Genomic DNA, 27744 nt, shown 5'->3' on the forward strand with positions numbered 1-27744 from the left:
GATACCTCTATGCTTGTGAAAAATAACTGTTAGCATCGTTTAGCAGGCCCCATCTAGCTAATTGACTAGCAATTGTTAGCAGGTGCTCTGCTAATAGCAATGATAGATGTAAACATTCGTCTTAAGGAAACGTTTTTGAGATTGTACGTGTTTGCTTTCTGCCACAGTTCTTTGATCTGTGTCAACTGTCAACACATACTGCAATTCTGTTCGCTGCAACCAGCCAATAATATTTTTCTCTTACACCAAACCAGCTGTTCAACACATGTCACAACTCTGTTCGCTGCAAACAGTCAATATTTTTCTCTCACACCAAACCAGCAACCAGTCAACAGTACTTTTCTCTCACAACAAATCAGCACCAACCACAGCCAGCCAATGTTAATCTATTACTCTGCTCGATCCATCTCCAATGTCGAGGTACGATCTCGATGACATTCAACTCGAACCAATACCTCTGTGGGATTTCTTCCTTTCTTTTCGGATCAATGAGACAAGGAGGTAGTTCAAGCTGTCGTTAGGGTCTTTGGCAAAGGAATGGAAATGGGACCTCCTCGACTTCGTAGTAGATTCGTTATGAAATATATATGTTTCTTTTATAAAAATCAAACTCGTTTTAAACACCGCGTGAACTTGTCCTGCGATTGGAGGGAGCTTGTAGCCTGTTGACACCCGCACCGCGCACAATCCTGTGGCCCTCGCCGATGGTGGTCCAAGTCAACCCACGGGCGTGGCCGACAGGGCGCCGACCAGCTTCGGGTTTGCCAAGCGGCGCCGAATCGCACGTGCCACCCACCAAAAAGTCACCGCCACGTGCGTGCCTCGTACGCCGCGTGGCCGGTGCGGCAGGCCGGGCAGCCCGCGGGCGAGCCGGGCAGCCTGCGGAGCGGCCAGTGCTGACGTGTGTGGCGATTTTTTTTTTTATTATTTTTTATTTTCGATTTTTACAAAAATATATTTTTGTTTTCGAAATTTACTGAAATATACCCCGGCCGCCCCGTTGCCGGGCGGCCGGGACCTGGTCGCCCCGCTGCGGGGCGACCGGGACTTTTCTGCAAAAATTTTCGTAAAAAATTTACGCTGAGACTCCTGGAGGACCGGTCGCCCGGCAGCTGGGCAGCTGGTGCACAGCTGCAGGTGGGTCCTGAGCAGGTGAGCAGCTTGGCGCATTTCTTCTCCATTCAGATTAGTGTCAGCCGGCAGCTTTTTTTTTCCTCGCATGGAAGGTCACTTTCACTCAATAGTGCTACTTGCTTTGAATAGATAAACAACAATTGATTACTCTTTACTTGTATGGTCCGCGGTGGTTTCGTAATTATGATATATTTAGTGTGTTGCTCAGTACAATCTCTTTGCAAGCTTTTTTTTTCACCGCTGCTCTGTCTTGTTAATGTTTGCATGCTTAGCGAAGACAACTCTTTTGCAAGTCCTCTTTTGCGGCACTTAATAATCGTTGCTTCCGCTTTGCGTCGAGATTTGCCTAACCATTTTTAGCATGAGCACGTCACGAGTTGGTTTGTATCACCTTTGCGGGTAGAAGAGAGAGACGTGTTGAGTTGAATTGGTGTTGACACAGAATCGCGCCAATTCATCACGAGTTGATCGTTTTGACAATCGTTCGCGCGTGCTAGCGCATTCGAGTGTGTTGGCGCGATTCTGTGTCAACACCAATTCAACTCAACACGTCTCTCTCTTCTACCCGCAAAGGTGATACAAACCAACTCGTGACGTGCTCACGCTAAGAATGGTTAGGCAAATCTCGACGCAAAGCGGAAGCAACGATTATTAAGTGACGCAAAAGAGGACTTGCAAAAGAGTTGTCTTCGCTAAGCATGCAAACATTAACGAGACAGAGCAGTGATGATAAAAAAAAGCTTGCAAAGAGATTGTACTGAGCAACACACTAAATATATCATAATTACGAAACCACCGCGGACCATACAAGCAAGGAATAATCAATTGTTGTTTATCTATTCAAAGCAAGTAGCACTATTGAGTGAAAGTGACCTTCCATGCGAGAAAAAAAAAAAGCTGCCGGCTGAGACTAATCTGAATGGAGAAGAAATGCGCCAAACTGCTCACCTACTCCGGCCCACCTGCTGCTGTCGAGGTGCTGCTTGCACCGGCCGCCCGGCTGTTGGGCGACCGGTTCTCTAGGGGTTTTAGCGTAAATTTTTTGTGAAATTTTTTATAGAAGAGTCCCTGCCGCCCCGCAGCGGGGCGACCAGGTCCCGGCAGCGGGGCGGCCGGGGTATATTTCTGTAAATTTCGAAAACAAAAATATATTTTTGTAAAAAATGAAAATAAAAAAATAAAAAAATCGCGACGTGTGTGGACCGCGGCCCGCGGCCAGCCCAGTGGTGGGGTGGGGTGGGGGCACCAATCGATAGCAGCCCATAGCTAGGCAGGGCGTGCGGCCTGTTCTTCTCCCAGCCCAAAGTGCCCAAGGAATGGCCCATTAGCTCCCGTGCTCCTTTCGGGATTGGTCGGCCCTGCGACGTTGATGGTTTGAGGCAGATCCGCACAGGCCCCCAATTAAACATGGAACATCCTCGAGGCTGGTCCCAGTAGTGGCGACAGCCGCCAAGCCCGGAGGAGGGAGGAGCACACGCACGAGCCTCTACAGTGCTACTACTGTGTTGCATCGAGTTGAAAAGGTGTAGCCGGCTAGACGGTACTGCTGGTGCTTTTGGCGCCCTGCTCCGCCCTCGAGAGATTGCATCTTTGCCGAACGTTTATAATTTGCCACGGCGAAGAGGGAAATGCAATTATGAAGTCCTCTATCTGTGCTTAATATAATACATGCTTTAAAATATATGTGAATTTGTGATGACTGTTCTGGACTGTGGGGAAAAGGGCTTCGAAAAAAATGTCATAAAATGCACGCAAGTTTGACGTACATTTCTTTGCCGAGCAGTCTTCTTTTAAGAGCACGGTCAAACTGTGGTGCCTAAAGTCAAAGAGATACAAATTGCCTATGTGAGGCTGAAATTTGTCCTGACACGGCAGAGATGTCAAACAAAGTGGCTCTTAAGTCTTAACACAAAGACTCTAAAAAAAGTTTTTAGAAATCTTTTGCAATCGATCCAGCCAAAAAAAATTTCACTTTCCAATTCTCGACATTGCAAGAAATCCGAAGCGATTGAATTTTTTCTTTCTTTCTTTCTAATTCTCACCATAGCACCAATAAACTATCATCCACGGAGAAAATGTTTTCCTGGTATGTGGCGGCTGCGATTGAGAAAAAGAGAAGAGCGCCCAAGATACGGGACTATCTTGTAGTCTCACGCGCTCATTGACACGGTGTTTTAATATCTATAAGCATGATGATGTTGATGTGCTAATAATGAGCAGTGAGCCGGTGACTCCCAATATTTATTCCCACAAATTGCGACGCATTATTAATACCAACACATCAACATCTCACAGACGAATCGAGTTGATATATATATATATATATATATATATATATATATATATATATATATATATATATATATATATATATATATATAGACACACACACTCCTCCATCCCCTATTTTTTTGCATGATTTTATTATCCGTTAGTACTATTATAGTATTCTTTTCTTTCATGTCAAGCCAAGAACCCTCTCGTAATTGGCCATTATTATTCCAGTCCCCTTCCCCTCCCTTCCACTCGTCCCCCCTCCTCCCTTCCGTCTCGCAACAGGCGAGGCGAGAGAACTCGTCGTGGAAGCGAAATATAGCCGCGGCTCCGATCCCAACCCGACCCATCCCGCCCCCGTCCCGATTGCTTTGTACCAACGCAAGCGCCGCCCCCGCGCCCCCTCCTCCGCCACCCGGCGTGCCGTGGCCGCGCCACGCGAGGTAACAAATGCCTTCTCCCACCTCCGCCCCCGGCCCCTGCTCTGCTGGCGCTTGTTGATTTCCGCGCTCGATCCTGCGCGGCCTAGGGATCGCGGAGTGGGCTCGCTGCGGCTTCGAGGTGGGGTTTGATCTCGGCCCTCGTTGCTTTGCGGTGGTGGCGCCTTGTCGAGGGGCGGGGTGGGGGAGGGGGGCGCAGCTGTGGCCGCCACCGCCATGTGGCTTTCTGTTTCCTGCGTTGTTGCTTCGTTTGATGCTGATGATGGGTTTCGGCCATCGATCGCGGTCCAGTGCCGCACGCAATGCGGAGGGCGGTTACGGTTCTCCGTTTTCCTCTTCCGCAGCGTCAGGATGTTGGTCGATGTGCGGTTGGGTTACCGCGCGCGCGTGACGGGGTCCTGCGGCCGTTGTTTCCTTTTGATCTATGTGACTCTTCTGGGAATCGATTCCGTGCCCCGATTGGTCGCAATGTGCGGGTGGTTTTTGTCGTGCTGTTTTTCCTCGCTGGCCGGTTGGATTCTGCCGCGAAAAAGTTGCCCCCCTTGCCCTTTTTTTCTTCCTCTGGTTATCTTTATTCGTCGTGTTCACGATTCCTCATGCGTGCTTGGTACCCTTATGTGGTTAGGAGGCCAATAAGCTGCAGTGTTTTGGTCCTTGGAGCTCATTTCTTGTGGGAGGGGAACAGGGGAACACTGCATATTCTTTGGTATCTTCGTGCTAATTTTCCATCATTTTTTGTCTGAATGGTTGTTGATCATGTTGTTTGTAGTGATTGTTTGTCAGATGACACATGTCATTTGTTTGCTGATGTCCTTACTAATAATTTTCAAATGGCTACAAATAGTTGGTATTTGATGGACTTTCCATTAGGATTCATGTTTCTTGGACTGTTATGTTTGTAGGGATGGTAGTCAATCGTATGATTAGGTCCATAGCTGCAACTATCTATGCATTGGTGTTTGGATTCACACCTGGGCACTTGGTTCATGTTGAAGACCATCTTTGTGTTATCTCTTGAACTGTGGCACTACCAATTTTAAATTGATGAATCGTTTCCCTTGGTAGTATCTTATTGCTTTATTTGCACTTTAAACTAGTTAATCTGGTTTTCGTATTTGAGGCATGGTCATACTTGCTATTTCCGCTAGAAATATGAAAAAAAATTGAGTATATCTGGCTTCATTATCAGATTTAAAACATCAGTATACTGATCTGTCAAGTTAGGTTGCCATATATCCTTATGGTCTCCCATATTACACATTTAATTGTGGGATCTGTATGGTTACCAATTACGCATTTAATCTTCCAATCCCTGTTTCATTGATGATTATCTGATTGTGCTGCAGCAGTGGCCCATATCTTAGGGCATCTTCTGCATTCATGTGGGCTATTCGATGACTCGAATTAATTGCTAATATGCACTGGTGATCATTTATTATGTTTATGCACTATGGCTGGAAGTGTGCCTCATTATTATTCGACTCGTCTCTTTCATTAGGTCTTTGAGTGAGGATGGACCTGTCCACAACTTCAGTGCTGGCAGCCAAGGCCTACAAGTACAAAGCAGAATCACTTGTTAAGGAGTACCTTCTTGTAGATTCATATGTTTCATACACTGCTGTACTAGGTGGGATCCTGATGTGCAAGATGGTATGAATTTTTCCATCTTATCTGTTGACACTCGAAATTCATGAGTAGCCTACCTTTGAATTAATATGCTCACATGGTCCTTGTTTTTAAATTTAAATGGTATCAGAAGATTATTCGTTTGGTAGATCCTTGTTTGGGGAAAAAATTGTTACAGTTAAACTGAGGACTGTGGAGGAGCTTAGAGAAAACAAAATTATAGATGAAAGTAAATTAAACTTTTGGTGTATCTGAGATTGGTTGAAAGTTGAAACTATTTGTGATTTTAACTGCATGTGTATATGCCAATTGTGGTAAGTTCCCAAATTACTAACAGTTTGCTTGCATTTAACATTCAGTCTTATTATGAGTTGTTTAGATTCAGAGAAATTCATGGTAACTTAATCCGTAAATTCAATCGAAGGCAAGTACATTTTGCGCCAATATAGATCAACATGAATGATTAATTGCCCTACTTTTTGGCAGAATCAGAACTAGATACGAGCTATCTTGTGAATAATATGTTTAATCACTGCTGTTCTATGTTTACTAAAGTTTACTGAATTAGGCCAAATGACGCTTTAGTCATTTTGTTCTCTGTTTACTAAAGCTGATTATATCAAGACAATTGTTTGAATAATTTAGTTACTTCAGGATGCCTGAGAAAATTAGCATGGGTTGAATCACTAAAGGTTTCTGAAGAAGTGCTTGAAGTATTGATAACATGCGCGATGTGTCAGTTCTGCCTAGCCAATATTCAGTGTGGTGATCCATAGCAAACTAGCTGGTGCACTGCAAGTGCAATATGCGTAGATAACATGCTGAAAATAATTATAGTTTGTGTTACTTCCAACCTTAAATTCTTGCATGGAACTTCTTGTGATTAATCTTTGTGTGTCAGAACTATAGTTACTTTCTTTTGAAATAAGTTCTGCCCATATATTGGCTAAGTTTTACGTCTCTTTCCCCACAGGCCTATGACATCACAAGCTTGATCAGCTCATTGTACTACAAGGGCTACGGTTCACTTACAAAAATCCAAAAGCTTGAGTGGAACAACAGGTGAAACTATTATGTGCCAAAGTTATTTCCAATTTCATCTTATTACTGTGAGCACTTATATTCAACATTGAATTTCTACTTGTTTAGGGGCATGTCCACGGTCCATGCGGTTTTCATCACAGTCACGTCAGTGTACCTGGTATTCTTCTCCAACATATTTTCTGATCAGCTGGACGGACCAGTAACTTTTCGGAGTTCAAACCTATCCAATTTTACTCTGGGGGTAAAAGATGTTAATATTTCATTCATTCAAGAGTAGTATATGTTACCATACACAGTTTCTCTTTTTTCCTCATATTGACTGAATTTTAAATTGTCCAGGTTTCTGTTGGGTACTTCATCACTGACCTTGCTATGATACTCTGGGTGTATCCTTCCCTTGGTGGAATGGAGTATGTAAGTGGATATACCTGATTGCTAACATCTTTTTCTCTAGTATGTCCTTGCTTTATTTCTACTCCATGTGTAAATAAATTCATGCTGTTTTAACATGGTATTGTCAACTAAAAGCATGGTTGACTACTAACTTCTGCCACAATAGGTTGGCAAAAACTATGAAAATATGGTAATGAAAGCATTTGTCATGGTATACCTGTTACTTTCACTTGCTTAAGCCGGAGTATAAATTCTTGTCTAGCAATGTTAGTAGTCATAGTTAGTGCTATTGATTGCACCTTGTCCAAACGACATACATTTGTACAAATGAAATTTCAATACTCACTGATTCCATTGTTGTCTGTTGACTACTGGTTGACCATTGTCAGGTTCTTCATCATATGTTGTCGCTTATTTCTATAGTATATGCTATGTATTCTGGGGAAGGACAGTTATACACATACATGGTTCTCATCTCTGAAACAACCACACCCGGAATCAACCTAAGATGGTATGTGTTGAAACGAATGCACAATGTTTTCTTTTATATTACCTCAATGTATCTGACCTGTGACTGTTCTGTCATCAAGGTTTCTTGATACTGCTGGGTTGAAAAAATCCAAGGCCTATCTTGTCAATGGTGTTGCAATGTTTGTTGCTTGGCTGGTATGTTACTACAGTGTAATTGGATGTTACAAGTTACAAATAATGCATTACTTGCTGGTCATACAATACTCACCATGTTTTAATCTGATCCTATGAATGCATGAATGAGCTGGAGAATTGTATAGCACAGTTTGTTACTCCCTCCATTCCAAAATGTAGGTTGTTTTGGCTTTTCAAGATTCATAACATCTGCTATGCACCTAGACATAGCAAGCACTATGTAAGCTTTATAATTCTCTGTAAGCTTTATATAGCAAGGGATAGAAAGTTCCTTTTTCGAAGTGCAGCCATCCTGGAATATCTTATGGCTCGACAGATATTTCCCAGCTCTCTTGGTCTATGGTAGGAGGGAGGAAAGGGGGATCACTAGACACCTAGACATTTCCCATCTCTTTGTGCTATAGGAGAGTTATAATTTTTCAAGTGAAAATATGAATGCTAAAAACCAGTAGTTGTGTTTGGTCCATATTCCCCCCTCTAATCAGTTAGACAGTCGTCCTTGTACTGGTTAGGAGCTTCCTATAATTTCCTTTAACTGTGGAGAAACAATTACTTCATGCAGGTAGCACGGATAATTCTATTTGTCTACTTGTTTTACCACATCTACTTCCACTATGATCAGGTACTTTTCTCTTGTACGTTAACTACAAGGGTATACATCAGTATCTCACTGATGATTTTGAAGCTATGCTTGGTTGATGATAATTAACTTGTATATGTACAGGTCAAGCAGATGCACACCTTTAGCTTCATTCTGATATTTGCTGTGCCCACAATACTGCTTGTCATGAACACAATGTGGTTTGCCAAGATCTTGAGAGGCCTTAAAAAGACGCTAGCCAAGAGGCAGTGAAGAGAAGAATCTCAATGCAAGCTCACAACATCGACAGTCATCCCTTCGTACAGCCACTTTACAGCTACATGCTCTTCCCAAGTAAAACCGCCAGTGCAGCTCGTAGCGCATGCTAAAGCCATTGTACATGATTCAGAAATACACTCAACACAGCCTGAAATTTTCCCTGGATGCTCTGCCTTGTACATATGCATGTCTGGTTATGGCCGAGGATGTTTTTTCTGTGGATCAGATGCTTCCACGTCTTTAACAATTTAGGTAGTAGTCTTCATATGGACCTAGAAAGGTTGAAATTCCGCGCTTCTGCTTATAGGTTTAATATGCAATTCTTATCGTTCTGACTTGAGGATTGTAGCAGGTGCATTCTCTACCAGTACAAGTTTGCTGGCAGTACTTCATATTCAGCAGTTCAGTTGTTCATTTGATGTTTCGGTTATTGATTGTCATGTCTGGTAATTCTCAATGTGCAGATGATTTAAGCAGTCACAAGGAGGTAACTGGAAAGCATGAATGGCGATCTGAATAGATTTAGGTTGAATTGAAGCATCTTCTGATTCGGTTAGTCCAGCTTGTATTCGTTTGGTGGTGTGCAGTGATTGTACCTGGAAATGTTCGCGATGCAGGGTTCTTGCAGGCGCTGGTTAAGGCCGTTAAGGCAAGGGGAAACGTAATACTCTTTCCAGGGAAAGATCTGGATAGAAAGAAGGTTTACTACATGGCTCTGATCAGCACTTCTTAGTCCACATTGTTTATTCTATGCAACGTGTAAGATGTATTCTACCATATGCCTGACGCCCTGTTCATGAATCATGAGCAACCGGAACAACTGAAGTGAGTAGAAATAGAGAGGATTGACAAGCTTTTGCTACGACAAGCTGCGGCTAAGCAGCCCTTGGAATGACATGAAGAGGTCCTTGTTTTCTGCACCGAAGATCTCATCCGCCTTTCTCAGGGTTTCCTGCGGCGCACCAGTATACGTGAACATGAGCAACAATTCAGTTAAAGTTCTGCGCAAATCATTTGGAAAACTGGAACTTGTTCCAACCTCTCGAGATTGCCTTTGGGCATTGAGCTCCTTGATATTGGCCAGAAAAGCCGCAAATTGTTCGTAGGAGAGGCGATTCCTGCAATGGGAAACCAAGTTACACGACCTTCTGTGAAGAACTGGATTAGTTATGTATAACAGGGCAATCATGGGGCATACCTTGCCTGACGAAAGAACTGTTTGCCGTCTACTCTAGTAGTGCGTCCTGGAGCGGATTGTTTCGAGAGAGAGAAAAAAAAAATGTCAGGGAAAGAGTTGCATCAAGCCAGGACTAGTGGGAACTTGGAAGAAACAGAGGGATCTGAATGCTGGATGCTTATGTGATTGCCTGATCAGCACTACCTGAGATAGAATGTCCACGAGGGGGCGAGTTGGCCGGAGAGGACATCTTGCTGGAGGCCAGCCATGGCGACATCGCCATGTGGCCTCCCAATCGCGGCGAGGTGGCGCCGGACGTCAGTTTAGGCGACACCGCCGTGGAGTACCTTCTCGGTGAAGTGGCAGCGGTCCTCAGCTTCCGCGCGGAATCAGACGTGAGGCGCGGGGTGATGTGCGTGATGGTCAGCTTCTGCTCAAACGGCCTCGTCACTGTTGAGAGCAGGAGACAGACAGACCGAGCAGGGTCACACGAGCATCAGAAGCTACTGAAAGTTGTGGTCACTTCGATACTACTTGCAAAATTATGAAGCTGTGTCACTGACACTGATCATACCTTCCTGGTTTCCGCTCTCTGCTTCGGTGGATCCGTCCGATCGAGAGGATACAGGATGGCTATTCGCTGGTCCATCTTCAAACACGGATATGGAACCATTTCCCATGAACAGTGTACCGGACAGAACGCAAGAGACATCGTGCAAGCGGGAAAAAAAAAACCTTTCCAAGAATTCGCCACAGATTGTTCGCAGGTTCTTATGTCTACAGTTTCCTGAATCTGTTTAGGGAACACGAAGCGTGAGTACTTTCTAGTTTCTACTTTGAGGACATCAGCGGTGATCTTGATTTGCCTTGCTGGTTAGCACAGACCAATGACAGGAATGCAGAGAGGGTGATGAACTCACTGGTGGATGGACGTCGCCCAGCGATTGCATCAGACGTCTCTTGAAGGTTTCCAGCTGCAAGTTCAGTTAAAAAAAGAAAAGAGACTGAGCTCTGACGTTACAGGTGAGATTACTTTTGGCGTTTTTATAGCGGTAAGCTCAAGCGAGGGATGTGCCGTTTGCGTGCAAGTGCTGTGATCTTGATCAGGTCACGAACAAAATGCAGTCACCTTGGCGAGGTCCCTGGCCAGCTTCTTGGACGTCTGCGCGAGCGAGTCCCTCTCCTTGGCCAGCTTGGCCTTCGCGGACGAAATCAACCGGGCTCAGCAAGAGTGCAAGACAGGAAACCGCACCAGAGGAAACGAAAAAAAAAAATTCAAAGCAGCGAGGTGATCTGGTCTCACGTTGTCGTCGAGTGCGCCGCGGAGGCGCGCTTCGGCGTCCCGGAGCGCCAGCTCGAGCCTGGCGACCCTGTCGGCGAGCTCTGCGGCGACGCGGTCCCTGTCGGACAGGCTCTGGCGGAGGCGCGCGGCCTCGAGCTCCAGGCGCGAGGCCCGGGCCGCCACGGCCACGGCCACGGCCACGGCCGTGATCTTGCGCGCCACCTCCAGCTGCTCGTACGGGTCCGGCGGCAGCAAGGCGACGATGGCGTCGGCGGGGCTGCCGGACGCCTCCACGGCGGTGGCGGTGGCGGTGGCCGCGGCCGCGGCCGCGGCCGTGGGGGTCTGCGTCATCGGAGACGGAGAGCGTGGTGGGAGTGGCGGCCGTGGGTGCGAGTGGCGAGATCCGAAGCGGGGCGCCGCGGTTTATCATCCGGGAGAGGGAGCTCGCCAGCTCGGGGCGCGGACGGGGGCGCGAGGTGGGGACTGTGGCCTGTGGGTGGTGGCGCGACGAGTGGCGGGGTTGCTTTGCGTGCGTTTGAATACGCGCCCCCGCACGTACAGGAGTTTGGGCTCGCTTTTTCTTCTCTATCTTCGGCTTCGGCCACCTTCTGTGGACTGTGGACTGTGGACGGGACCGCGAGGCGATTGCGGGCCGGGGGGCTCGGATTAACAAATCCCAGTGCTGGTGGAATGGTGTGCCGGTGCCTCCGGGCAAGCGCTTCGGACAAGGCGCCGCATGTGTTTGTTCATCACTGACCATGACCACTTGGCGCGCCATCAGTCATGGCTCGTGGTCGCCGCAGGCTTGGCGGCGGCAGATGGCGAGTGATTGAGATTTGAGAAGGCCGCCGTATTCGCTGGACGCTTTGGGTCAAGGAGAAAAGGACGGTGTCTATCATATATGTCAAAGACATTTCATAGGTTCCGTGTCGTTGTAGTATAGTGGTGAGTATTCCCGCCTGTCACGCGGGCGGACGCGGGTTCGATCCCCGGCAACGGCGTCGTTTTTGTTGCTGTTCTCTTTTAAGCTGTCCGAACCCATTCTGTAAAACACTCGCTACACGCTATAGCGCATGGATAGCGTGTTTTTTTGCTGCAGCGGGACTCTCTACCCCGATTTCTATCGTTGCGGACGGGAATCCCGCGCGCCAAAGCTAGCGCGATAGCGTCCGAACGCAACGCGGCGACGTGGCATGGGGCCCGCCTCCGGCCGTTGCTCCCCATCCTCCTCCCGCGCCCGCCGCAACAGCGCTCCGCCGTGGCCGCCACGCGCGCCGGGCCGAGCAGGGGCCGTGGCCGCCGCGAGCGGAGGGAGGCCCGCCGCCGCCTCCTTGACGTCGCCGTCCTCCGCGGGGAGGAGACGGGCGCGCTCCATTCCGGTGCTTCAATCCGGATCTGGGAGGGAGGGTGCGCCATGGCCCCTGCTCCGCTCGATCCGCCGGCGGGGGCGCTGGCGAGCAAGGGCCGCGGCGGCGCCCTGCCCTGCCCCCCGTGAGCTCGAGCGGGAGGCCGTGCACGCCGTGGCCGCCGCTCGTAGGGGACGCTGCTGGAGCCGGCCATGGATGCGCGCGAGAAGGTGGCTGGCATGCGGTGGCGCAGGGGAGGGAGGGAGGGAGGCAGAGCAAAGGCAGCAGGGCGCGGAGTGCCGGGAGCTCGACCGCCCGTCGCCGCGTCCCTACGCCCCGCGAGGGCATGCCCGCCGTCGATCTCCAGGTCCGGCCTGCCGAGGCCGACGCCGCCAGCCCAAGGCCGCGCAGCGCGGAGCTCCACGCCCGCGGTCCGCGGCGACGCTCGCCCGCCCAAGGCCGCGGCGGCCCCGGGACCGAGCAACCCCGCCGCCAGGGGCAGGGGCAGGGGCTGGGACGGCGCCTTCGCCATGGCGCACGGGCTCCTGCTCGCCGTGGCCATTCCGCCCACTCCGCTGCTGCCCCGCCGCCGCGCGAGCTCCGGTCCTCGGAGCAGGGGCCTCGCCGCGCTGGAGCCGCGGCCGACGCGGGGAGGGAGAGAGAGGGTGCCGAGCTCGAGCTCTCGCCGGCCATGCGCGCTCCTGCAGGCGCACTGCGCGCCCGGCCGCCGCGGCCTTCGCCCGACCGAGCAGGAGAGGAGGGGTGCCGGGGCCACCGCGGCCTCGCTCCCGGCCCTCGCTCGCGAGCTCCGCCGCGGCAGCGCCCATGGCCGGCGCCGGGGCAGGGGGAGGAGGCCACCACCGCGCGCATGCCAGGGAGGGGGAGGAGGCCGGAGGCTGGAAGGAGGCGCGAGGAGGGAGGACGGGTCCCTAGCTCCGCCGCACCGCCGGAGGAGATGGTGGCCGGCGGCGGAGGGTCGGGGGAGGAGGGGCGCGGTGGCGGAGGGAGAGAGGAGGGAGGGAGGGAGGGAGAGAGAGGGCGGGGGAGAGGGGACCCGTGCTCGCGCTCGAGGAGCAGAGCAGAGGAGGGCTGCCCGGCCGCTGCTGCCTCGCCGCGCGCCGCGGTCCGGGCGCCCAGCCATGGCCGCCGGGGAGGGCGGACTAATCGAGCCGCGGCGGAGGGGAGCTCGGCCACGGCCTCTGCCGCGCGCGGATCCGCGCCACTGGCCGGCGGCGGAGGCCGCCCCGCCGCGCCTCGCCATGGCCCGCTCCCGCGTCGAGGTAGGGAGGGGGGAGGGGCACGCGCATGCCATGGCCGCGCCGCCGCTCCGCCCGCCCGCCGCGGCCTCTGCTCCGGTCGAGCTCGGCGCGCCTCCTTGGGAGGAGGGAGGATGACCGCCGGGAGCGAGGACGCGCGGCAGGGGGGCCGCGGCGAGGCCTCGCGCGGAGGGAAGAGGGAGGTGGAGCTCCATGGGCGGATGGAGCTCGCGCGCGGGGGGCGGGGCCCCTGCCCCGGCGGAGAGAGAGAGCAGGGAGGGAGAGAAGGGAGGGAGGGCGGGGTAAAAAAGAATTCTGACACGGGGCCCCACGAGTGGGTAGTTGGGATAGAGTAGAGATATAGAGAGTGAACGAGCGCAGCGAAACTGAATATAGAGAGGAGAATCTCGATGATTAGTCAGAAATATTCCTTTTAGAGAGTGAATTTAGAGAGTGACGAGTGCGGAGAGCCTTATCTTTTTTTTCTCACTTTTTTTTTTGGTTTCCTTTCTCGGCCTAGTTGTTTGGGCTGGGCGAATGCGCATCCAAACAGATTTCGGCCTCGTCAGCCTGGTCTGACGTGGGCTCGAAGTCGGCCCAGCATGAAAGGTCGGTCCAACGGCTAGTCTACCTTCGGGCTCCGCCGCCTCTGGCCCTCTGCGCTCCCGCACCGCACCGCTCGCTCGAACTATAGGCCTAGCTCGAACCCTAAACCCCTCACCTCCTCCATCGGAATCTCGCCGCGGCACCATGGCGGCGGGACCGCCGGAGCCGGCCTCCTCGCGGGATGCCCCGCCCGCGGCCTCCGCCGCCGCCGCCGTCGCTGGCGTTGGCGGCCCCAATCCGTGCTGCGCAAAGGTAATCTCGGCCCTCTTTCCGCCCCTAACCCTCATGCCGCATCCTGTTTCGTTCTCGCGTCCCTCGTTCCGGCTCTTGATTTGTTTTTTTTCTTGTGGTGTTTCTTTTTTGGGGTTGGGTTCGACAGCTGTGGAAGAAGTACCAGAAGCTGGAGACGAGCCGGACGGCGCTGCGGGAGGCGGTGAAGCTCCTGCAGGCCGAGAACGAGAAGCTGCAGAAGGGGAACTCGGAGCTCAGCAAAGGTTATCTATCTGGCTACCACACGCCCTACAGCGTTTCCTGATTTCTCTTCCCAGTGTGTGCTTTCTTTGTTTTCTTTTTTCTGCATTATACGAACCTGGTTACGGATAGAAAGAAAGGATCACCTAAAGTATGCAGAGGTAATCCACATGTTCGGACTGTAGGCATTATATTCCAGCAATTCTGAACCACCATTCTGTGTAGTCAAACTATTGATTGTTATATCTGTGCTGAAAGGCAAGTAGTTTTCTTTTTCCATTCCTAGGCTGCGTCCAAACGAAGTAAACTTTTTCTTATAAAAACCTACTGCTTTCAAGTATCTAATGCTCTAAATTCTAATTTTCGTAGCATGTTAGTAGCATGCTAGCAGGAATTTTAACAGAAGGTGCCCAGAGAAGATGAATCTTTCAAAGTATGTCTGGTTTCTCTTTAATGCTTCATATATTCATTAACATCATGCTTGGTTTCTCTTCAATGCATTTAGTCATTAGCATCAATCAGCCCCCAGCTTCTTCCTTACCATAGTGCACTTTAAAGCACTTGATTACTTGAATTGATGTCACCCACCCAAAACATATGTAGTTCTTGATAGCGGTTATGTGTAGCATGCACACATCTTGAAACGATTTCTTATGTGTTTTATGCTTTAATGCTTGTTATATCTGTTTTTCTTTTGTGATGAATAGTTTGCAAGGAGGAGCGCCTACGAGGTGATTCAGCCGAAGCAGCTAGGGCAACCGAGGCTGATGCCAGAGATCTACTAGAAAAGGAGATAATTGAATTAAAGACGCAGAACTCGAGTCTCCAGCAAACACAAAACATCTGCAAACATGATAATGAACTTTCACGCATCGCTGAACTGGAGGAAGAAAATAGAAAGCTCAAACAGATTTTAGGAGAAGAAAGGAAGAAGATTGCTTCTGAAAAGAAAAAAGCCGAAGAAGAAAAGAGCAAGGCTCTGGAAATGCAGAAGATATTGAAGTCAGAAACACAGAAGTCCGAAGAGTATAGAAGAGTTGCTGATACGGAAAGGAAAGTTGCCAATGATTGGAGAGCATCATGTGAAAGGTTGAGGAGTGAAGCGAATGAAGTCAGAGCCCAATTGGCTGCTCAGATTCAGAGAACAGAGGAGGCGCTTAAAAGGGCTGAAACGGAGAAGCAGAAGGTAACCAGAGAAAAGAAACGTGCTGATTCAGAGAAATCATTAGCTGAAAAGAACAAAGCACTAATTGAAGTTGAGAGGAAGAAAGTATCAGAAGAGAAGTTCCGTGCTGACAATTTGTTTGCAAAGTTAGAGGAGCAGAAGAAACTCAATGAACATTTGCGAACTAGCATTCAAGTTGAAAAGAAGAATTCAATAGAAGAGAAAAAGCGAGCAGACCATCTGTTTCAGAAATTGGAAGAGGAGAGGAAACAGAGTGAATATTTACAAAGAAAGACAAACGAACTTTGTGCTGTTAGAGATGCAATTCCTTCTGGCAATTATGGGCGGAAACATGTTGATAGAGCTTCTGAGAGTGAAAATGTAAAATTTCTCAAGGAGAAGCTTAAGCTGAAGAAAGAGCAATTAAAGCACATGAAAAATGTCTCAAAGCTAGATAAAGCAAAAAATGCTTTGACAAGAAGAGAGCTTCAGCATTTAAAACAAGACTGGATGCAACTACTAGGCCGATTTAACGTTCTCGATGACCACCTAGCTGGTGGTGTTGAAGGTATTCATGTCTTAACAGAGGTCTGTATCCTTCATGCTACTTATTACTGTCTTCGTCAATGTTTGCTAAGGTAATTTTGGTAAAAATTGGAACATGCTTAATATTTTTTGGCAATAGACAATGATTGTTCTTACATAGAAACAATGAATATTTCTTCATCCTAAGGTAATTTGGTATTTTCTTCATGTGCTCTATTCCGTTTAATTCTAATTAAAAAATACTTGATATGCTAATGAAATCATAGGGGTTCTTTCTCTGAAATAGCACGTTTTCTCAATCTTCTTTTTTTCACAAAAATTCTTCTTATTTTTTAGAAAATTTTCATAAGAAGGGCACTTGCAAGTTCGGACAATTAAATCAACTCTCATATGAGCTCCCAATGAGTACATGTTATGCTTGGGCGGGTTCAATATTAAAAAAACCATCTAATTCCAGAATGCCTGTTAGAGAGAAACTGTGAAAATCCTATTGCGTGAAACTATTTTTGATTGCAATCTATTTGGCATCGCTTTGTTCAGAAATTTTGTATATTAATGCTTAAGTCCAAAAATGTTGTAGATAGGTATTTGCAGAAATTTTGTATATTAATGCTCAACAGTAAGCATATATTAATGCTCAACTCCAAAATGTTAGCCGTGGGATGCATGTATGAAGCTGCTCATTTCCACACTATCACATGGTAGCATTACCATTTCTGGGAGATTTTTTTTTCCTGATTACTACAGGCAAAAAAAAGCTAGAAAAATTGTGAATCAAGAGAACTGTCAAATTTGTGAAACTGTGGGGATTATTCAATGTTGTGGCTGATTTATCAGGTGAATCATTCTTAATTAGAGCCTTAACGGGTGACTTTACATGGCAAATTTGTTATTTTTTCCCCTTTATCTTATCTGCGAATGTAATGCTTGTGCTCAAACTTGTCACTCATCACATGTTGATGTTTAATTTATATTGTTTTTTCCTCTCCAATCTATATAAGCTGATGTGATTTCCGGCATTGTCTCATACTTGCAGTTGAAGCAGCATCCGGAGATCCATGGCTTTGAACCAAAGTTGCTTCCAAATGATTCAGTTCCTGCCCCATATTTTGGGTTGCAGGCTGGGATGGTTCCATTCGGCTCTTCTATCCCAAGGGAATACACTTCATATCAGTTACCCAGAGAAAGCTGCACACGACCAGTCTCAGGTACTAGTTCTGAATTAGGGCCTCCTCTTGGTAGCTCTCACAGAACAAAGTCAAAAAGTCACCACAGGTCTTCATGTCCCACATCCATATCTGATGAAAAGTTAATGGGCTCACAGGGTAAGGATAGCCTATTTGTGTCCTCGTCAACAGATATCAGAAAAAATCAAAATTCTGCTGTTCCCGAGCGGCGTCCTAAAGATAATAATGATAGAGCATTGCCTCTAGAAGCATTGAAGTTGCCCTTGTCTGGTTGTACAGAAGTTACAGATAAAGCACATGGCGGTGATAGGAAGAGAAAAAGGACAAAAAAGTCTCTAGAACCTGCTGCTTGTCTCCCCTCTAAACATGATTTGCTGCATTTGAAATCGAAGGCCCGTGCTGCCACTTCAAATGATGTTTTAGCATTTGAGGATGATCCTTCAGGTCTACAGCAAGGAAATAACAACGCGCTGTGTGTTACTGAAGGTGACATGGAAAATCATAGGAGAAAATATCTTGGTGTCTCCGATAAAGATCCTCCCTTCACTTTCCCTTCTAAAGTGCCTTCTCGTGGTGGAGGAAATGGCTGTGTTGTTAGCAAGTTTGCTTCGTTGCTCTCCTTTGAGGAAATGATCAGGGAAAACTGCTTGAAGTTACTCAATTTTGATGATGATGCAGATGAGGAAAAGTACAGAAAGGCAAAGGAGAGACCTCTTTCACCAAGCTTGCCCATTATTCGACCCCGCAGAACTAAAGTGCCCACATGTGCACAACCTGGTAGTTTGGGTGATAGAACTCTCAGTAATTGTCCTGCCTCTGCATCTGATTCCCTTGATTCCATGAGGTCCAAAGTATTGGAAGTTAAAGAGCCTGGGATTCAGAAATTGGCTCAGAATTGTATCCAGCTCGGTCCATCCTCGAATAGAATTGAATGTAGTGACTTTGTTGAACAGCTTTGTGCAAATGATAAATCCAACACAGCTGCCAATGATTCTTGTGGTGCTGGTTTGGTTGGTGTGTCAACAGATGCTTCTTTCGGCAGTCTTTTGCATGAGGATGTGGCTGGGAATTCTGTAGCATCATCTGCTAAGATATTAGAAAATACAAGCAGACTAGTGTTATCAGGAAGTAGCTGCAGTAGTCATTCAAATTCCATTTTGCAATTGCAGCATTTGTCCAAGGAAGTGCCTAGCAAAAAGGGCTCACATCAGATTGGTGACAGATCATTGGGCCCTGAACTGCAAGCTAATGTTGTGGCAAGTGAGAGTACAGTAACCAAGCAAAACCATCTGGACTCAACTAGTATGCTTGGGCATTATTGTGGATCCGAAAAAACTCAAATGCACGTAGTTGGATTTACAAGAATGAAAAGAAGCACCGTGGTCAACATATTCAAACATTGGGAGATGCTGGGTTCTCAACCTCGAGAGCATTCTAAGGAATCTTTTATTGATGGTCCATTGCTTGAAAAAGTATCAGCTGACCCATTGCTATCTACAGAGTAAGTTTGTTTGCATGGTTTAGCTCGTCTTTTATAGGCACTGTTGCAGGCACAAGCAAACATTGTTGCTATCATTTGCGATCTATTATTAGAACTAAATGATCTGCTTTGTTTTGCAGTGAGAAGGTTTCCCTCATATTTTCTCTTTTGTTGTGGGATATTAGATTCACAGAAGAAACTTTTGCGGATGGAAATTTTGCCTCATCAGCTTTTTCCTTAAGCGGTATATCATCTGAAACTCTTTTGTGTGTTGATTGCTTGTTTTTGCACTTATAGCTCAGATTCTCCATTATTTGCTTGCTAAATTGTTAATTTCTTCATTTTTCTGTTTTGGCTTACATTATTCTTCTCTTGTTATTTTGCTAAATTGTTTGACTTTGTAGCATTCTATCAGTGGCCTGTTATCATGTAGATGTTATCAAGTTCATACTTGCTTCATCGCACACACTGGAATGTGATTGTCTTTGGCTGCCTTTTACACAACAACCCAATGTGCTTTTGTGTACATCAATCATATTACAATTAACTCGTCCTATGCTTTGACCAAGCTATATTGAGGATATGCACCGCAGAGTTATTATAATGATTTGTTGATTTGTTTTTTATTGGTATCATATGCTAACAAGATTATATTTAAAATACATTTTCTTCCTTACAGTGAAGTCTCATTTGGAAGCAAGGTGGACCATTCTGAGAGGGGATCAGCTGGATGTTCTTATCTGCTTAATTGAAGATTTTCTCCTGAACAAAGAAGTTATAGTATGTGAAAAAATGGGACAGAAAGTTTTTGACGCAAGCAAGGATCATAAGTTAGATGATGAAGCTGGTATACAGCTTTCAGTTAAACCTGCGAAAGTAGATCAATTTATCGCCGCTTGCATTCTGTTAGCTTCAATATGTGTGGAAATGGAGAGAGTGGATGTTGTTTTAGAAGTTTCATACAAAGTTCTTCAGATGGGTAAAACTAATCTTTTGTGGACTCTGTTGGCTCTCCACGTCTTTGGTTCCATATGTGGTGATAAGTTTCTTTTTCCAAAGAGTTCCAACTTTCTCGCAACAGCTATACGGTTGGTTGTCCTGCTTCTTGAGAGCAAAGACACTTCTCTGTGCCTTATGTCATCATATATCCAATCAAATAAGCCAACAACATTACCGTCCTGTGCCCATTGCTTGTTTGATGTGGATACGGTATCCATAGATGGTTTTATCTCTTCTCTATTGGATGAGCTGGGTATATGTTCGCTGCTGTGGAATAACCATGCCTACTCAAATGAAACTATAAGGCGCAGTTCTCATTTGGGATCATATGAACTTGAGATGAACTGTGGTGAACTTTGCAGTATATTCAAGCAAGGAAAACTAGCCGAGGATAGTGATAACGGTCCTGCAGGGATCAACTTATGCTACTTTACCGAGCTAATTTCTTTGCTTGAGCTCTTTGGGATTTATATGGTATGTGCATCTTTGTGACCTTTACTATTTTTTGTTCTCAATAGTTTTTGTCCCCATGTACTTAAACATGCATACAATTTCGGCCCACAGGCAGCCAACTTTGATTTCCTATATTACTTTTTCAGGCTGCTAGGTTATTGTTTTGTATTTTAACCAATTTGGAATTTGCATGTTGAACATTACCATCATCCATGCCTAGCCCTCAATTTGTTCTGATTTTTTATGGTTCAATTTCACATTATCTGTTCCTGTATTGACTGATTATTTTCTCCACATTTTTAGAGCTGCGAATGGACATACAACAATGTTGTTGTCCGTCTTCTGGAGATTCTGGAATCGTGCATGTGCGATGAGTATTCAGCTGCTCTGTTAGTACTTGTCAGCCAACTCGGAAGGTTTGCCCTGTTGCCCATATATTTCTTGTATTCAATTGTTCCATGCTTTTATTTTTATTATGTGTGAATGGATAGTCATAGAATTCTTAATGTGCATGTGCTTTATGTGGCATGCCGTTATAGTGGATGACATTTAGGGTGAATATGCCACTAAGTTGCTAGACTGGTATAAGAAATTGTATACGATAAATCACTGATCAAATATTGTAATGCAAAATCTTAAGTCCTAACAACTATTCAATCATGATCTTATACTGCACATGACTTTACATGATAGCTAGGTTTGATAATTGTACCAGTCATTCCACTGTACAGGTTCGTGACTGTACAGCGTAGACTTGTATTAGTAGGGCAAAGACAATTTCCAGATATTGCAGTATTTTGGCACATTCTTTAATCTACATTTTTCTCCCATTCCTCAAAATTTGGTTTATTATATTTCCAGTATTCCATTATTCAAGCTAAAACCAACATTTGTCAAATGATTAGGTCTGTCATAACTGTAGATTTTTGTCTTTTGGGGTCTTGGAGTTGGTGATCAATGAAGCCACACATACATACATGCGCACACAGTTCTGATTTCAGGCTTACTTTTTTATGTATTTTCATGCAAGTTCCAAGTATATCTTTTGTTCTGACTTGTATTTGTTTGTTCCTAATATGTACGATCTGCTTGATTCAATCTCTTAACATTTTGATAATATTGTATTTCCCAATTTGCAGGTCCTTTATTGACGATGTTGGTTACGAGCATAGTAGAGTTAGTGAGCTGAGGGACAAGTTATCATCATTTTTAGCAGGGACAAGTTTTACAAAATCAAGCAGCTTAACTGTTCAGTTTTCTGCCATTGGTGCATTGCTCAGCGTCCTTCCACTGTTATTTGACAAAACTGTTGCCACTCAAAGTAGGCATTTATCAGGTCCCTTCGTTGTGCAAGCGAGACAGATTTCTGAATGGTTTGTTCAGTTAAGCAACGAGCATCAATCTTTAGCTCGTTCCTTTTTTAGCTGAAAGTTTATATATTGCTGCAGCATGGCTGGGCGTTTCATGGACCAGTGAAGAATGCCTTGTGCAATTTTGATATGATCCGCCCAGGTGTATTTGTGGTCCCATAACATCATTTTGGATTACTCCCTTGCTTTGCTAGATGCATAGAGCCAGGATGGTGTTTGTGCCAACTTTGAAGATGCCGAAGTATTTTGCAGATCTCTTTTTTTTCAACATCATGTTAATGTATCTGCAAGAGCAGCTAAGAAACCCAACAGCGAAGCATTCAGAGAAAGGACATGCAAATGCTGGGTTTGGACCGAGAAATGTGTTTTCAACTGAAGTCTTATGTCGAGATAGGATTGCAGATTTTTTTTTGCACAGTTGGATGTCAAACTTAATAAGTACATCAGAGATTATTGAATCAAGGATTTCTGATTTGAAGAGATGGTCCAATTAATGCATATGCTGCGAGTCATGATCGGCAGATGGATGAGATTAGCTGAGAAGATCCCTTTCAGGAAGTAAATTTTGATTCAGATAGCTTGGTCCCACCAGAATCAATTTTGATGAATTAATAGTTGTATTCTGCTTTCTAGATAGCAGAGAGGGTAGGCAAGGTTTCGCGTTTGAAGGAGGCTGGGGGTGGTACAAATTTTTATGATCCCACCTTGTCCTGCACGCCCGTTTTTCCTCCCCTGTTAGAGAATAGTGGTATTGTCCAAGAGGTTTTTGCCTTAGGCCCTGTACGCACTCATCTTATGAATGCAAGTGATTTCTATGGCTTCGCAATGGCAGAGCTGAAGTTCCAATTTTAACCTCTCGCCCTTCTCTTTAAATACTTAAGCAATTTATTTTCTCAACAAGTATGCCTATTTGGCTACACCTTTTTTTCTTCAGGCTTGTTGCCGTGTCGCTCCTCTGTTCTTCATTCTCAAGTTCTGGTTTCGATACAAGATCTTGTTGAAAGTCTCACAGAAATGAAGTTGTATGATCTAATGTAGTTTCAAAGCTTCTACTGGCTGGAATGGACCGGTACCGTGAATCATCTTTAGTTGGATGCAAAAGGAACGAGCGAGGGATGCTAATTTGAACAGGCCACAGACACGGAGAATTGCAGCAGTCATGGCTGCAGTTCAGCCTCTTCTAGTGGCCCAACTGGAAGTCCATGCAGCCGACTTTTACCGGGTAGCCTTGATTTTTTTTTTTGATCGGAGGGTAGGCTTGAATTGGCGCGGAGAAAATCGGCAATTCGTAGCGTGGAAAAGGGAGAAAGGGATGCTGCTTGGTCCACGCTGGCCCAACCCGAGCAATGCAGGCCAGCCTCAGTTGGCACGATTTTTTCTTTTTTATATTTAAAAAAATAAAATTTCAAAAATATATATCCGTTTCGAAAAATTTCGAAAATATACCCCGGTCGCCCGTTGGGGGGCTAAAGGGGGGCCTGTCGGCCCCCCCCCCCCCGGCGAAGGGGGGGCGACTGGGGGCCCCACCCACAGGCGCGACAGGGAGCCTGTGATCTGCCGGCTCTTGCCCCCTATATAAGCATTCTACCCCATTCCCTCCTCATTTTAGCCCAAAAATTCCACCAAAAATCCAGAAAAAAGAGAGGGTTGAGGAGAAGGGAAGCGGCGAAATCCTACCGGATTGCGCACTTGTGATATGCAGGTTAGTACATTTAGCTTATGTATTTTTCCATTGGTATTGTAGAGTAATTTAATTTAATTAGTGCTATAGTAGAACTATTTAAATAGGAGTTTAATGATATTTTAGTTACGTAGTAGTAAATTAGTTTAGAAAATTAGTACTACGCGTTTATTATTACAATTGCAGTACTATTAGAGACGTGTTTATAAATTAATTATGATTTAGAATAGAATTTCACATATGCAGTATAGAATTTGAGTGTCATCACGTAGTTATGAATACTTATATGTTGTAGTTGAAATCCATACTTAGTTTTTAAGGATTATTGAATAAGGTAGTGAATTAAAGAGTATAATTCGATAAGTATTCTATGATATACAGATATGTCGAGCAAGATGCAGTTTCAAGTATTTTTTTTGGTGACTACAATGTTTTGTATGGGACAAATAGAGTAAACCTTTCTGCCTTTAAGTGTACATCTAGCGCCAAAGATAAACCTCTGGAGAGGAGTTTTTGTTCCATATGTAAGTGGCTGCAGCGTAGGTTCCGTGTTGATCCGGAGACACATGTGATGACCGTCCAGTCTCTTGTTAATTGGGAGGTAGAAAGTGATTTATGGGAATTGATGATGATACACAGCACTGATGACTGGCAGAAGTACATGCAAGCAGCTCTAGAGCGTGGGTGGCCTCTGGCCATTCTTGTTCAAATCCGGGAAAAGACACAAAATGAAATCCAACATGATGCCGATCAAGTAACTCCGAGTATTCGAAGAGAGACCAACTATGTTGAGCAAGATAAGTCAGAAGAGATAGAGAACCAAAACATCGGACCACAGGGCCTTGCTGATGAGGGAGAGAGGATACATAGCATTGTGGACGAGATGGAGGCAGAAGACCAAACCGCAATGGAGATGGAAGAATATGAGGGCTCATCTGATGACGAGCAGTACTCATTACCAAAAGAGTGGAAGGAGCATGATTTTGGCAATCATGTCGTAGAAGACGTACGAAATCAAGAGTGTAGTACAGAGGGAATGAGGTAGTGCAAGGCGTAACATATACAAACATTGAAGCCGTAAAAGATGATGTGAGACTATGGGCAATATCATTGAAACGAGAATTCAGAGTCGTAAAGTCTGGCAGTAAAGAATATGAGGTGAAGTGTGTGAATGATGGATGTCCATGGCGAGTACATGCATTCAAGAGGAAATGGAAGTCGAACTGGACATGTTCCATTGTGACAGAGCACACTTGTTTGCTGTCAGAAGTTCTTTCCTCGCATCGCAATATATCATGCGACTTTGTTGCAAAGCAAATATATGGGTTGATTATGGACAATGTCGGTACCACAGGACTGGGGTACCCCCTCTTGCTGTGTCTAGGCAAGAGTCTTGTAGTTATCCTTAACTACATCCAGCAGCCGAACCCCTGCGGTCCGGAGCCCTGCTCACCTGACAGCGGTCCCGGACCCGTCCCCTGGTTGGGAAAGGTCCGGGAGCGCCACGTGTTCCGGGAAAAGCTGGCGCTCAGCCCGAACGGCCGGAAGCTCCGGACCTCCCGAAGGGGACCGGACCTCCAGGGAATCCCGGACCCCCCATGGGGGTCCGGGACCCCTGTATAGTAACCGGACCCCTCTCCAAGGGAAGGACTCGACACCCCGCCTCGGGGTGGTCCGGGGCCGCCACGTGTCAGCAGGCCCAGACACGTAAATAAGGCCGCTTGGTCTCCATATTAAGGCTCACCTACCACTGCATTCATTGCGACAGGAGGACGTCCGCATTGATGTAGCAGAAGCCGAGGCGATTCTTTGACCAGGGGGTACTATTGATCGCGTATTACCAAGATAGTGGAGCTGCTGGCGCCGCCCACGCCGCGCCTGCCAGTCTGCCGTAACAGATGGATACGACGGCTCGGCTTCACCCATTATGACGCCTACATAATAGCCTCCACAGGCCACGCCGCAAGCTACGCTCCCCCAACGGACACCTTGCTGACGGGACAAGAGAAGGCCACCTTTCGTCATAGCGCTAGCAGGGCATGGGAGCGTATCGGAGGAAAGATTCGTAACCACTGTAGCCATTTAAATACTCTGCGCAGTATGCTGTGCAGTCACGTTGGGCCCACTTGTCGGGGCCCCAACGTTCTATGTATCCGCCCCCTTGGTCTATAAAGGGGGGCGCCCGCTAGAAGGAAAACTCAGACTGGGTGAGAGCCAAGGCCCGGCAGAGGATAGATTCATACACAACAGAGATCAAAACTTCTCCCAGTGGACGTAGGGTATTACGCTCCGGCGGCCCGAACCACTCTAGATCGTGTGTTCTTGCGTGCTTATCTCAGAGCTAGATCAGCCCAATCGCCTAGTACCTTCCCGAGCACTCTCTCTCTGGGAATAGGCGGGTGCGTTCCGCCACCCGGCTGTGGGTACCCTAGAAATCCCGCGACAGACAACCTAAATTATGAGCCTAAAATAATTGTTCGACACATTGAGTAGACTTACCAATACACCATTAGTTATTTGAAGGCATGGCGGGCTAAACAAAGGGTGTTCGAGATGCGGTTCGGCACATACGAGGCATCATATGATAACCTACCAGTACCCAGGTTGCTGCTAGAAATCCTGGAAGATTTTATGACACATACCTCGTACTGGTAGGTTATCATATGATGCCTCGTATGTGACAACCCGCATCTCGAACACCCTTTGTTTAGCCCGCCATACCTTCATCTATCTGCAGCGGGGGTCAAATGAGGAGGGAATGGGGGGTTAGGGCTTATACAGAGGGGATGGGGGTCAAGGGCTTATATAATTTTTGGTGGAATTTTTTGGCTCAAATGAGGAGGGAATGAGGGTCAAGGGCTTATATAGAGGGGGCATACCCGGTTGCCGGGGGGGGGCGACAGGCCCCCTGTCGACCGTGGGGGGTGGGGGGGCGACAGGCACCCCTGTACCCGCGCGCCCCCGGCCAGGGACTTATTTGCAAATTAGAAGAAAAAAAATTACATACATGTCCTGTTGCCACTTGGTATATTTTCGAAATTTTTCGAAACGACATATAGTTTTTAAATTTTGATTCTTTTTAAATATTAAAAAAAAATCGCGCGTAGGGCGGCCCACGTGCACGGCGACCGCTGCACCGACCGCCCCGTATTCTTTCCACCTACTGGTGCGGCGTGGCGGGCGCTGGTGGGTGCGCTCGGCAACCGGTCGGTGGGGCAGCGTGCACGGCGCCACGGCCTCGGCGGGCGGCGCACGCACGCGGGGCCCGCGACCCCGCGCGCCGCCTCGCTTTCCTTCCCCCTGCGGCGTGCCCCGCTCCCCCGCTCCGGAGGTCGACCTCCCCACGTGCGTCGGCGTCAAGCCGCGCCCGCCCGGACGCGTGCCACTGCCGAGACCGGGCGGGGCAGTCCGTTGACGCGGCCGGTGCTGGCCCGGGCAAGGGCGCAGAGGCAGGCAGAGCGCGGCCCGCGCTGCCCGTTCCTCTCCGGCCATCGCTGTCCGCCTCCGTGCCGAATCAGGCTAGGCAGGCCACGAGGCCGGATCGTCCTCGGCATCACCCGGGGGCCGCCGGGCTCGGAGCGCCGCGACAGCGCACACCACGCCACGGCTGGCGTGACGCAACGCGAACCCCCTACGCGCCGCGCTTGGTTATGTGTCGAGAGCACTCAAGCAACGAGCCCCGGGCGGTGGGTCGGCGGGTTAGTATAAGCAAACGCAAATCCCGCGGGAGGCGACGACCGGGCCACCCGGACGGCGCGCTGGCGTGCACGCGGGAGATCCAGCTAACGATAACATCGACCGCCCACTCCGTCTGGACGTCTGGTCATTTCCACTCGAGCACCGGCGACGGCGCTGGCTGAACTGCCACTGGAAACCGAACACCCAACTCATTCGTGTCGACCAAAACCTGACACGGAAAATGACACGCCCGGCGGACGGTAGCCGACTACTAGACCCGAGCTCTCCTCCAGCTCGGGACAAAAGGGAGACGCGAGAGCACAGGCTCGCGGCGTCCAAAAGGAGGAGGAGACGCGACGCGAACGCAACCCATCCCTTTCCCCGGCCGCGGCCGGGCCGGCTGCCGGGAGGAGGGTCGGCGGGACGCTCGGTGCCGAGCGGATAAGCACGCGGGGAGATCAGCACGAGCAGGCAGATATATATGGATGGATGGATGGATGGATGCCGGCAGCCACCCAACTGACTTTGCCGCGTACGTGGCGCGCGCCTTTTGACTGTGCATGGCCTCGCGTTTGGCGGCCGGGTGTATCTGTGATCTAGCCCATGTTTAG

General features: G+C 47.7%; 3 protein-coding genes and 1 non-coding gene across 6 annotated transcripts; 3 read left to right on the forward strand and 1 right to left on the reverse strand.

Moving 5' to 3' along the window:
- The first annotated feature begins 3658 nt into the window (after positions 1–3658).
- LOC120708179 (TLC domain-containing protein 4-like) lies at positions 3659–8866 on the forward strand. Of its 2 annotated transcripts, none has more exons than XM_039993304.1 (9): positions 3659–3851; positions 5347–5498; positions 6448–6536; positions 6624–6759; positions 6858–6932; positions 7301–7422; positions 7502–7577; positions 8140–8199; positions 8302–8866. In XM_039993304.1, the coding sequence occupies exons 2-9, from the start codon at positions 5361–5363 to the stop codon at positions 8428–8430; spliced, it is 825 nt and encodes a 274-aa protein (XP_039849238.1). In that variant the 5' UTR covers positions 3659–3851; positions 5347–5360; the 3' UTR covers positions 8431–8866. The 2 variants fall into 2 exon arrangements, with proteins under 2 accessions (XP_039849238.1, XP_039849239.1); XM_039993305.1 differs by lacking the exon at positions 3659–3851 and adding an exon at positions 3947–3969.
- Positions 8867–9092: 226 nt separating this feature from the next.
- Positions 9093–11512, reverse strand: LOC120708178 (uncharacterized protein At4g15545-like). The gene is made up of 9 exons (XM_039993303.1): positions 10917–11512; positions 10743–10811; positions 10534–10587; positions 10349–10406; positions 10188–10262; positions 9818–10063; positions 9635–9680; positions 9476–9554; positions 9093–9388 (listed from the first exon to the last, which is right to left on the reverse strand). The coding sequence occupies exons 1-9, from the start codon at positions 11244–11246 to the stop codon at positions 9296–9298; spliced, it is 1050 nt and encodes a 349-aa protein (XP_039849237.1). The 5' UTR covers positions 11247–11512; the 3' UTR covers positions 9093–9295.
- A 311-nt stretch (positions 11513–11823) lies between these two features.
- On the forward strand, positions 11824–11896 carry TRNAD-GUC. Its single transcript has one exon. It is a non-coding gene; the product is annotated as a tRNA-Asp (tRNA).
- A 2260-nt stretch (positions 11897–14156) lies between these two features.
- Positions 14157–22626, forward strand: LOC120708180. 2 transcript variants are annotated; one of them, XM_039993308.1, is made up of 9 exons: positions 14157–14355; positions 14483–14597; positions 14944–15007; positions 15282–16327; positions 17322–18973; positions 19093–19196; positions 19632–20425; positions 20708–20820; positions 21544–22626. In XM_039993308.1, exons 4-9 carry the CDS (start codon positions 15560–15562, stop codon positions 21830–21832), a joined length of 3720 nt encoding a protein of 1239 aa, XP_039849242.1. In that variant the 5' UTR covers positions 14157–14355; positions 14483–14597; positions 14944–15007; positions 15282–15559; the 3' UTR covers positions 21833–22626. The 2 variants fall into 2 exon arrangements, with proteins under 2 accessions (XP_039849242.1, XP_039849240.1); XM_039993306.1 differs by lacking the exon at positions 14944–15007 and having other exon boundaries at positions 14162–14355.
- Positions 22627–27744: the final 5118 nt, after the last annotated feature.

The sequence above is a fragment of the Panicum virgatum genome, chromosome 5K (assembly GCF_016808335.1).
Source record: "Panicum virgatum strain AP13 chromosome 5K, P.virgatum_v5, whole genome shotgun sequence".
Taxonomy (NCBI): Eukaryota; Viridiplantae; Streptophyta; class Magnoliopsida; order Poales; family Poaceae; genus Panicum; species Panicum virgatum.